The sequence below is a fragment of the Haliotis asinina genome, chromosome 15 (genome assembly GCF_037392515.1).
Source record: "Haliotis asinina isolate JCU_RB_2024 chromosome 15, JCU_Hal_asi_v2, whole genome shotgun sequence".
NCBI lineage: Eukaryota > Metazoa > Mollusca > Gastropoda > Lepetellida > Haliotidae > Haliotis > Haliotis asinina.
Window position 1 is genome coordinate 18,906,479 of NC_090294.1, and position 12,714 is coordinate 18,919,192.

General features: G+C 38.0%; 1 protein-coding gene across 1 annotated transcript; it reads left to right on the top strand.

The window, feature by feature from the left end:
* Positions 1–3,378: 3,378 nt before the first annotated feature.
* On the top strand, positions 3,379–12,223 carry LOC137265519 (protein TEX261-like). The gene is made up of 6 exons (XM_067800933.1): positions 3,379–3,553; positions 4,568–4,647; positions 6,080–6,233; positions 6,696–6,763; positions 7,577–7,691; positions 8,264–12,223. Exons 1-6 carry the CDS (start codon positions 3,484–3,486, stop codon positions 8,380–8,382), a joined length of 606 nt encoding a protein of 201 aa, XP_067657034.1. The 5' UTR covers positions 3,379–3,483; the 3' UTR covers positions 8,383–12,223.
* The last annotated feature ends 491 nt before the right edge of the window (positions 12,224–12,714 follow it).

Below are 12,714 nucleotides of genomic sequence, written 5' to 3' on the forward strand. Positions count from 1 at the left end.
TTTTTTGGTCAGTTGTTTTCCATTTACAAACATTAAAGTGAGTGACTGAGTTTAGTTTTACGCCACACTCAGCAATATTCCAGCTATTTGGAAGCGGTCTGTAAATAATCGAGTCTGGACCAGACAATCCAGTGATCAACAACATGAGCATCGATCTGCGCAATTGGGAAATGATGACATGTGTCAACCAAGTCAGCGAACCTGACCACCCGATCCCGTTAGTCGCCTCTTACGACAATCATGGTCGCCTTTTATGGCAAGCATGCAAACACAGAAGACCGTGCAGTGACACAATTAGCGATCTGGATGACGCACACCAGTTACATTGGCGTGTAGTTATATATGTGATGGATAAATTAAATTCGTGTTCTGCACGAATGTGTTCCATCTGATAACATGTGGTTGTTGTTTTTTATTATTTTTTGTTGAGTGAGTGAGTGAGTTTAGTTTTACACCGCACTCAGCAATATTCCAGCTATATGGCGGTGGTCTGTAAATAATCGAGTCTGGACCAGACAATCTGTGATCAACAACATGAGCATGGATCTGCGCAATTGGGAACCGATGACAAATGCCAGCCAAGTCAGTGAGCCTGGCCACCCGATCTCGTTAGTCGCCTCTTATGACAATCACAGTCAGTTCAATATAATTGGTTCCACGGGCCCCTTTATAGTCAATTCTTCCTCTCATAACATTTTTTATAATGCATTGTCTCTGTGCTGTGTGGTTTATCAGGGATGACACAATAAGTAGATGTCAGTCTGTATGTTTGGCTTTATCTCTTGTAGCGTCATACTGTTATGCTACTCTCTATTGTTATCCATTATCTGTTAATGATATTATTATTCTACTGCTTGTCATAACATACATACCGATGTACCAATATACGTCTCATCATAATAAGATAAAGCCATTTCCGTTTTATAAGGATTGTATGATGAGTCTATTTACCCCAGCTTTTGCAATTTGTCAGAAAGATCACGGCGGGGGACATCAGAAACGTGTTGAATCGAACCTGTATCTTCGGCGTGACGAGCGGACGCTTCACCCACAGGTGCTCACCGCAGGTCCGAAAAAACGATAAACTTACTCCCGGTTTGCTATCCAACCCCCTTACTATATAACCTATATTCTTCGGACCTGCGTTGGGCGCCTGTGGCTTTAACCACTAGACTAATCCACTGTCCCTTATAACGGTGGAAGAATTTACACGGATCGTTTTAAATACAGTAAACAATAAGCTGCAATCATAAGATTCCTTACCGTCTATTTCTTTTATATACTTTGCGTCTCTGCTACCGTCATGGGATTAATATTTTCAGATAAATGTGGAACTAACTAAATCTATCAATACATAATCACATGAAGCACAATACCTCGTGTTTTCTTTCGATATGATATCAGCACTTGCATGGTTGATACCATGGAATCTGGACTGGATATTATGTTTCAGCTATAATAATATAGAACACGACTTCATTGAATACAACCGGTAGTCGTAAAAGTGCCCCTAATTCATTTTTACAACTGAAGTTAAAAACGTCCCCTTACTTTCATTTCAAGAATTCACGCCTGAGTTACACACGGATATTGCTTGCTTCTAAACTGTAATATCATTATTTATGCATTTTATTTGTTTAAGCAGTCTGAGTGTTTAATGAAAGGACAGGGCGAGGTTGGTGTGGTGACAATTAATTTGTGTGAATGACATCGAACGTAAAGGAATATAATAAATTGTGCACATGAGAGGTGTTATGCACTAAGGTCTTATGTACAGATCCGTAACTGCGTGTGCCTGAGGTCTGTTCGTGCAACTGTATGATTGTCGTTACTGTATGTGTGTTGACATTTTACTATTATCATTGTCTTTTTCCTTCGTTTATTGTGTCTCATAGGCCTACAAATTCCGGACACTGTGCCAGGGTGTGACACTCTCTAATAAACAAATTATACTCTTTTAATCCTCTTTTCTTCTTCTTAAAAAACCTGCCTCAAAAATTCAGTAGGCTTGAGACTGAAGGAAAATTATGCAGATCTGTCCGGTACTGTACCGATAATTTGGCAACTGACGAATCATGTTTAGAATTTCTTTTTGTTTGGTGGCTTGTGTTGGTGGGGCTTTTTTGGGGTTCATTTTCTCCAACTTCATACACGTTTCAATTTTCATTAATTCATGATGTGTGTATATTTTCTTCTGTCTTCATTTCTGTTTCTACTTTTGTAAAGTATTTGTCGGGAAAATCTCATCTGTATAGTAAATGCCCTTGGGTCCATGCCACAAAGTGTTCTTAGCACTGCAGTGATATCGTATCTCAGCGGTGGTAAACAAACAAACAAACAAACAAACAGGCAAAGCAAATGTCTTCCATCATTTTAAGTGCACTATCGACTGGTGACCTTCCCTTTTAAGAAAGAAGGCAAAAATAACATGCTTCAATTAGCAATAGCAAATGCGCCTGTTATTTTCTGTTCATTTCACATCTTTTTCTATAGTCTTTTGAAATTTCTTCAAATTTTCTAAGCAAAGAACGAATAATGAACCTATCATTATTCACTATTATGTCACATAATTTTGCATTATTTTTCTTTAATTTATTTCTGTGTGCATGCGTGCTCGCGCGTGCGTGTTGTCATTCAGTTGTATATATGCTTCTTCATCACATATGGTTATCGGGCAGGGAATAATGCTACTTGTTGCCACCTTAACCAGTTCTGTGTAGTAATGGTACTCGTTGCCACCTTAACCAGTTCTGTGTAGTAATGGTACATGTTGCCACCTTAACCAGTTCTGTGTAGTAATGGTACTTGTTGCCACCTTAACCAGTTCTGTGTAGTAATGGTACTTGTTGCCACCTTAACCAGTTCTGTGTAGTAATGGTACTTGTTGCCACCTTAACCAGTTACATGTACGTGTGGTAATGCTACCTGTTGCCACCTTAACCAGTTCTGTGTAGTAATCATTTATGGTACTTGTTGCCACCTTAACCAGTTCTGTGTGGCAATGCTGCTTGTTGCCACCTTAACCAGTTACGTGTGGGCCACCTTAAACAGTTATGTGTAGCAACCTAACTGCCCTAGCTATTTCCCTGGATATGGCTTAAAATTTTATGCAGCTATCACGTTAAGTCAGATGCATGTTCAAGCTTGACTGGAACAGCTTGATTTTGGGATGATGTTGTATAAATTAGTTCATATTTCACATGCATTTAAATATTCTTGACATAACAACATCTATTACTTTTTTATAATCCACATTCAGTAACGTTTCTTTTCATTTTGACATATCAAGACAAATCACGGACATTTTATAGTTTTACACTTTCGAACATACAAGTCGCACGGAAAACACTTTCAAAGGGACATCACTCTAAATAACTTAGTGCGTGTCATGGCTGATGCTCTTAGAACGTGTCATCTGTAGCGATATCATTTGAAATTCATTCATTTCACAACTTGTTCGTAGTCTAACCACCGACAAGCAACATGTGGTTCATGTTTCTATTGAGCTGGGTAGCTCTCGTTATTCAAATATTCGTGGTAACTTTGTCCATAGGTAAGTTGTAAGTCATACAAAAGTATGCCTTTGGTCACCTTCACCCCCTGACTCAGTGGAAAAAAATGAGCTGCTAAATTACTAGTTCTCGATGAAATGTTATTTTGTGTGGATATTTAGACGGCGTGTGTTTAAGAGATTGAGAAAGAACGCATATGCAATACCAAGGACATTTAAATTGCTTAACAAGGCATCTTGTCAGTAACAATCACCGGGTCATACGGGGATGGAAATTCTTGTGGTTCTTTGTAGGACCGTCTATGAAGTCAAGAAGAGGAAATCTTTACTACTGATTTTTCTTATTTTTGGCTTTACGACATCCATATTTGGTCAAAGTGTCTCAAATATTTACCAACACTCAGTTGATGATCTTCAACATTTATATCTATATCCAGTCACAGTAATTTGTAAGCCTTCATGCTACAGATGTTTCTTCCAAACCTATTAAGACTGACCAATTAAATTACCTTAATTACATCAAGCTGAATATATATTTTCCATGAACATTTAGCATTGCAAATGGTTATTACATTCTACAAGCTTTCAGGAACTTCAAAATGAAACTCCCTAGCTGAGGCCTGTGTTCATTTCTGCTATTTGGAGGTATTGGATATGGAGTTTGGAGATGTACAATAACATCTTAAAACTGAATATCAGTGCTTTCTGGAATCTTTAATTAATGATAATGGATTAATCTTGTTAAATGTTTCAAACTCTTGAGGGGGGGTGTTATTGTGCCCTTTCAATCATTCATTATTAGTTCTAAAGAGACTGGTTTTCACATTTGCTGCAAGCTATTTCAACCATTGAGAAACTGGTCTGAGTGCTGTTGTACAAAACAACCATAATGCTGAGACTACCTAAAGTCTATATTAAGGTTGGGTCACTGGAGTGTAAATATCGCTTCGTACAGTGGCATGCATGAGTATATATACTGATACTGTCGCAATATTTAATAAAGCTAATGTCATGTTTTGATATTTATTATATCTCTCACTATGTCTGTGCTTACAGCTGCAGGTCTGTACTACTTGGCAGAGCTTGTTGAAGAATACACAGTCACTACTGCCAAGATCATCCGGATTCTCATTGTTGTGAGTGAACATCTTAATAGAGATACCTTTGTGAATCCTGGGCGGTGTGGTAGCCTTGTGGTTAAAGCGAAGACCCGGGTTCAGTTCCCCAAATGGGCACAGTGTGTGAAGCCCATTTTCTGGTGTCCCTTGGTATTGCTGGAATGTTGCTAATAGCGGCATAAAACTAAACTTGCTTGCTCGTTTCTGAATCCTGATGGGATTCTGGCACAGTGTTGGTTTCTGATAACCCATCGTAATTGTGGGGATTAAGGGACAAAATAGATATGAATATGAAGATCATGTCATGAGTATAGCATGCAGTGAGTACATCACACATTCCTCTGACTATCTGAAAGGGAGTACTCGTACTCATTAATCAGGGATGAGAAATTTCCACGGATCCGCGGAAATCCGTGTTTTTTTACATCCCCAGGGTCATTTTTCTGAAACGTCTAAATATATATACAGTGTTAATATTGATTTTAGAAGCCATATTTAGTGTGTAAAATGCCAAAATCCCAGGAGCTTCCGGGGGGCTTTGCCCCCCTGGGCCCCCGACCAGGCTCCGCCCTGGACCTAGCGGGGGGCCGGTGGCCCCCAGACCCCCGACTAGTTTTCAGCTGTAAATGAAAATTTCCATTCTCATCCCTGATTAATATGTGTCAAGTTATGTATGGCCACTGTGCATGACCAGTCAGTATAAATCAATTGTTTTGTTGTCAAAAACTGAACTGTCAGACCACTACTTTGTAGCTGTAATTTTGCTATGCATTCTGAGAACATTCACTAGCAACTTTTTCATGCAGGTACGGGAAATTGAAGATAATTTTAGATCATGTCCTTGTGCCACATGCACATTGAATTATGAAATAGTGTGTTGAAAATAACATTATCGTGTATATTATATTAATTGTAAATGGTGCAATAAAAGTTCAGCCCCAAGCACTTCTGGTACATGATGATTTTAAGTAGTCAAAATTGATTTTATGGTGTTAGTAACCTGAACATGTTTTGTCTGTTTATCATTTAACGCTGCTTTCAGCAGTATTCCATCAATATGATGGCTGTCTGTAAATAATCAAGTCTAGATGAGTAAGTCCAGTGATCATCAATCTACACAACTGGGATACAATGACATGTGTCAACCTAGTGAGAGAGCCTGACCACCCAGTCCCATTAGTTGCCTCTTATGACAAGACTGGGTTGCTAAGACCAATTCTAACCTGGATATTCATGGGTATAAAGGTTCTTTTATTAATGTAATCATAGAGGATAGTTTACGCCATTTTATTGTTTTACATTAACCTCACATTGTCAGGAGGAACATAAATTATTAGGCACTCCTGGAACTAAGTTTCTATGGTCACAGTAAAACTGTGATACTCAATTAAATTCTGGTGCGTTTACACTATTGATGCTTGGAAATAACATTACGCCACTTCTGTTTCAGCTAACGACAATAGTGTATATCTGCATCTTCCTATTTGAAGAGTTCCCACTGTCCGTCATAGTGTGTGGACTTGGAGCCAATGTCTCCTACTTTTTTTTACTAAAGAGCTTTCCATACTTCGAGATGACTTCAATACCTTTAATCAGTGGCATAGGTAAGTTACCTTTTAATCAGTAGGGTAGGTAAGGTACCTTTAATCAGTGGCATAGGTAAGTTACCTTTAATCAGTGGCATAGGTAAGTTGAATGAAAAAGATGTGAAATGTAAACTGACAAACTAGAATGTCTCGTTAAATCTGTGAGAGTTGAAATGCTCAGTTGAGCTGCTGCTGTATGTTTTGAGATATAATCTATTGACTGACAGCTATGACACGTTGACTGATGTTGATGGATAGTTGTATGTATCCAGTTATGAAATGTTGACTGACATGTGTATGTCTAGTTTTAATATGTTGACTAATATGTGTACATTTTTGGTTCTTTTGATTGGTAACTGTATATTTTCCAGTTTAACTGTATCAGTTGATGTCTGTATCAAGTTAAGATATGTTCACTGACAGCAGTATATGTCTGATTCGTTTGTGTTGATGATTGAAGGTCTCTTTTATCCGTTTCAGGACTGATGTTATTAAATCACTATCTGTCATTTTCACACTTTTCTGAAGTTTGGTACCCTTTCTCAGAGGTGAGTTCTGTGAAATCCAAGACCGAAAGTCAAATCTCTCTGACAGCCCTGGACAAATTACGTTCTTAAGGCCCCTGTTGCTTTGTTCTTTATTCATTATCTAACACCACACTCGCCAATTTTCCAGCTGTATGATGGTGGTCTATAAGTAATCAAATCTGAGTCAGACAATCAAGTGATAATCATTATGAGCATAGATCCTCTTAATTGGGATACACTGATTGAGTTAGCTTTATGCTACACTCAACAATATTCCAGCTATATGGTTTTCGGTCTGTAAAAATGCTGGATGCTGGACCAGACAATCCATTGATCAACCCTACCCTCTGGGTACAATGTGTGCAGAATTGCATTATCTATGCATACTAGACATCTTGCTTGACTTCTGGTTTGTGCTGGTTTTGTATATGTCATTAGTTTTGTCAGCTTCTTACCCACTGTCTTGGGTTTCACTGAAGTGTTAAATGTCTAACATATTCAGACACTCCTGCCACAGTAACTGTCATGTTGCAATGTAATTAGAAGTCTGATATAAACAAGCATTTGTCCCCCAATTAAATCAGCCCAAGTGCAGGGATTAGGAAAGGTAGGGACCATGGGTCATTTTGCACTTTAGAATGAAAAAGGGCCCCTTAAAATTTTGAAGTTTACTATTGATACAAGGGCAGTGGCCCTTTCTAAATTCAGAAAATGGCTAATAATCCTGAAAATAGCCCATTGTCAAAGTTCTCTCTCCCAATCCCTGCAAGTGTCTTGTTAAATCAGTCCAAGTGTCTCGATGTGTCAGTAACCTCCACACAATGTCACTTCCAGGTTCTCGCATTCTTCACAATATGTCTGTGGCTGGTGCCATTCGCATTCTTTGTATCGCTGTCAGCCAATGAAAATGTGTTGCCAACAGTGTCTGAAACACAGCCAAGAAACACAGGTTAGTAGACAGAAGACAGTAAAACATGGGTATTACATGTAGTGTTGATATTACTCATTCCCCTGGTTGTGTCACTGCAGACGATGAGAGTAGATGGAATTTGTTTTTACCTTGCCTTGTGCTCACCTGTAAAGAGAGAAGACAAGCCCTTTAGTTAGTACAACATGCTTTAGTGTCTTGTCTTTGTCCCCTGCGGCATGGTGTCATGATGTACTAGCATTATAACATGGCCAGAAGTTCAAACAAGTACAAAATGTAACACAAATGCTTGAAGGACACAGTATGGATGCAGTACGCTTAAGTGCAAAGTTACACCTCACCTCACCTCACCTCACCTCACCTCACCTCACCTGTGGATAAAGAGTTCGCTCATCAAGTTGAAGCCCAATTCTCCTGTCACCGAAACCCCACCCACCCACCCCCCACATGATGTTGCTGAAATATTGCTAAAAGTGACATTAACTGTGTATGACCTGCATCATGTTTGGTAGAATGACATATCACATAACTACAAGAAGTGAAATCAAATTCACTCACTACCTGGCATACAGTGGAACCATTCTTCTTTCCAGATGAAAGTGATGTAGTGAGTAACTATTTCCGGAAGAAGGGGAAGAAGTATGGCCTCTTGTCCTTCTTCAAAATGGCACAGGAGAATGTGCTGCCCCAGAGAGTCAAGAAACAGTTTTAAACACCTCTGCTTGATCTGTAAAAGACTAGATTTCAAGAGGAAAGTGCCATTTCTGACAGAGGATGATGTGTGTAATATTTGCATGACTTGTACACACATTGTTCTCGGTTGATAGATCCATTTGTTAACCATTTGGTTCCCATGGGAACAGGAAGCTTGGAACCCTCAACAGGTGTGTACATTGTGCAACCAGCATTACACTGGTATTGTCTGGTGCATTTTGTTCATTTTTGATACTGTTTTCATTGTAATTAGCTCATGGAATGTTTTCACTGTGGACTAAAGGTTCCATTTTAGTTTAGCTACTTATATACTTATATACCTTTGTCCTGATGCATGAAGTGTCTGTAGCATTATGATCTATCATTACATCCACCCGAAGGAGCAAGGACTACAGTCAGTTTGGGTTCAAATGAGTGAAACGATGAATGGTTGAATACCTCGAAGTAAAAAAAAACAAAAGTAACATACATGGTGTGAAATACCCAACAACATCTGAAATCTGATGCTTTTATCGATCATGTCAAAAGATGTTTAAGAAACCATCAGATTTCAAATCCTATCGGGTACAGAGGTTTCGAGATCATGTGTCTTATCTGTGTTTAGTGCACTTCACCCATTCTAATCATTTGTCGTTCTCATTTGAACCCAAATGGACTATAGCCCATAAACATCATGGTAAAGAAACCAGAAGGTTGTTATCATAAGATTTGTCTTGTGTTGTTTATGTTTTGTGTTGTTGTGTGCATTGTAGGTGCTATATTTGTTGCATATTGCTTGATTCCCGTTTCATTTGCCTGATTTTTTGCGTATTTAGTATTATGTCAAAAGGTTCTGTCACTTGGCACTCATTTGCTATTTCTGCTGGTCTGAAGCAGTGGAGGACTTAAACAAAACTATTCAATACTCACAGAATGCTGAACAGAACAAATGAATGCTGACATTTTCTGATTAGGCCAAATAAAAAAAGTGTTCTGGTTCTGATTACAAGTCACTAAAATTTATGGTAGTTAGATAAGATTTTTATTTTATTTTTTACATTTTTTTAGAGGTAAATTGTTTATTCAGTCAAACTTGAAGCCGCCATGTTGACTTTCTTTACCAGAGTGAGCAATGTCCATCTGTTGTGGAGGGTAGGGGAACAATGGTATCTGAACACATATTTTATTCAGACTGCTTAAAAAAAAATAATCTGTATCCAAATTCAAGGGTCTGTCAGTTAATTGGAACCACAACATTTCTTAAATGCTGTACCAGCAGGATGACTCCGAAGGTCAAGGTCACAGAGCAGCTTACCCTGGTTATGGATGTGCAAGATATTTGAAATCCCACCAAATTTTCTGGTTGTCTTTGGCAGCGTTTCACCTTTCAAGAAAGCTAACCTGTTTAGATATTCCATTTATTACTTTATCTTCTATTCATTTCAGAAAAATTGAGAAGGGCAAGAATGAATAATGATGTTTGTAATTTTCATACATTTGCTCAAAAACATGGGTGATTGGTTCAGTATATCACAAATGTGGAGCAAAAGTAAGATTTTGTGTCTGTTAATGAACTTCGATACCTCAAGGTTCATGTTCCAGAAGGTCAGTAGGGCAAGGGGGCTCACTCACATCATGTATAAATAATTGGACAGTGAGGGTGTGCAGACTGTGAATATTTACATACAGAAAACAGAAATAGACACACAAAGTAGATGCAATACACAGTCACTATGCAGTATAAATAATTATAACACCACCATTTTCAATGACGACCAAACAAATTGAGTGCATGTGCACTTACTCTTGTTCCGGGCTTCTTGATTTACAGTATTTGGTTTCAGTGGCAGGTGGCAATCGATATGTCACTTTATGGGGATTGTGTCTTTGTAATTGGGTTAGTGGGGGTAGCCTTGTGGTTAAAGCGTTTGCTTGTTACTCTGAAGACTGGGTTTGATGCCACACATGTACAGTGTGTGAAGCCTATTTCTCTTGTTCTGAGTCATGATATTGCTGGGATATTGCTAAAAGTGACATTAAACTAAACTCACTTGTTTGTCTGTGTGGCAGTGTCTTAGGCCTGAACATCTTCCAACATCTGCCCTCTGTTTTTCTGAGGAAGGCCTGTCTTTCATCACACCAATGACTTCATTTAGTTTTCTCCAAGGCTTTTTTGTGACTTCTTTGACAGAAAGATCTATGCATCAAAGGAAAGAAATGTAGTCCCAGTTTGTTTAATGTTTAACATACGCTAGCAGTTTTGTTCAGTGGTGATTTCTATTGTACATATTCATATTTGTGTTTGTCACGTGTTCTGTAGTTTAGTGTTGATCGTGTAGATATGATGTGACATATCATCTTATTTACATGTTGATTCTGATTATTTGAATGTAAATACACATTTTGTTAATGAGACGGCGCTGTTGCATTATGCATATTTGTATACTGACAATATATTTCAATGCATTTAACATGGCCGATGCATGAAGATATGGGTCAGAATTGACCTTCAGCAATTGTAAACCCATGAAGGTCTGGGATAGAGCAGGTCTTCAGCAACCCATGCTTGCCATAAAAGGTGACTATGCTTGTTGTGAGAGGTGACTAATGGTATTGGTGGTCAGGCTAGCTGACTTGGTTGACACATGTCATCATAGTCGAGTTGCATATGCTGATGCTCATGTTGTTGATCACTGGATTGTCTGATCCAGGCTCAGTTATTTATAGACCATAGCCATATAGCTAGAATATTGCTGAGTGCAGCGTAGAACTAAACTCACTCACTCCCTCTCTCTAACTTAACCTCATCACCAAAAGAAATTTTCAATCCAATGTAACCATTGAAGTTTTCATGGGTTTGGGAGGGGGATTTTGGTCTGAGATTAGCATTTCTTATGTTTCAGTTTATTTTGCAGAAACAGCTGGTCAGTTCTTTACTTAATAAATAAATAAATATATATACTTACTGAACTGTGACACTTGCTCCAAAGAAGCATCACATTGTTTTACTACAAAGCAAGGCATAATTATATAAAAATAACATTTCTACAACAGATCCCACCCTGACTTGAAAATTCAAATGTTTGCTGTCTTTTAAATTTAAATCAGTGTAGTAGTGTTTTGGGATAACTTTGAAATCTTGAACAACTGATGCTAAAATGAGGTTCTTGAGAGGCATTTAGAAGTCGGTATTCTAATATACGACACAATGTTTTGGATGTCAACTTCTTTATTGTTTTCACAACGTTTGTGGGCTATTCGTCATCCATCTAACGAAGAGGCAAGGAATAGCCCAGAAACGTTGTGAAAACAATAAAGAAGAAGTTGACATCCATAACATTTTGTCGCAAATGATGCTGAAATGTTTCAGTTTATTTTTCAGCATTATTTTGATGAAAATTTCTGTTTTGTTATGAATTTATTAGGCTGCTTTCTTTATGGAGGAGTTTGTCTGTCACCATGATATCTTGCTAGTTATCATATCTGTGATGCATCTCACATATGTCTCCAGTCCCCCTGTGAATGTACTACTGTGTACGTTGATAAGTATTTCAGGCCAGACCAATTTTTGTTCTTGTTTTATGGATTTTTTGTTTTATGGATTTGGAGAGAAAAAAATAAAATAAGATAAAGTTACCAATCAAAGTAATATTCCTTGTAAGTGCTCAGAGTAGTTTATTTTTGATTATTTATGAGGCAAAAAACAATCTAGAAACATTTTTCATGTAAGTTTACATTTTGGGGTCTTTGTTAATTTTTTGTACATTAGGATTTTATTTTTGGAGCTTGGAAAATTATTTTTGATTGTTTTCTTATGCTTCAAAAATATAATTGGCAGGCTCATAAAACAAGAAATAAAATTGGTCTGGCCTGAATGATCATTTATAAAAAAAAAAAGTGTCTGTAATTGTGGCACACTACTGCTAAGCTGTAAGATCTTCCTGACATGGCACTGATGAACTGAAAAATACTTTTGTGACATTTTATCTCATCGATAACCAACCTTCCTCTACAGACTGCTTCTTGGGGTCCTCAAAATTTGGATTGTCTACGGTAATACATGTATACAGTCAGTGATCGAAATAACGGCCTGCCCGACTGCCCGTGGCAGGTAAATTTTGAGTCGGGCTGCCTGGAAATTCTCTCCACCAGCCCGATTGTCTGGCTGAAATTTGTAAGGTTGACCTACTTTCACCTATTTGTCTTGTCATATTTTGATTTAAGAAAGATGAATGAAAGCTACAAGTATATTCCACAATTATACATGGACAACTCTTCAGCCAGTGAAGATAGCAATAGGATACTAAAACTGGCTGGCTTAGTAAGCTTCGCTGTGATTGGATATCTGTAG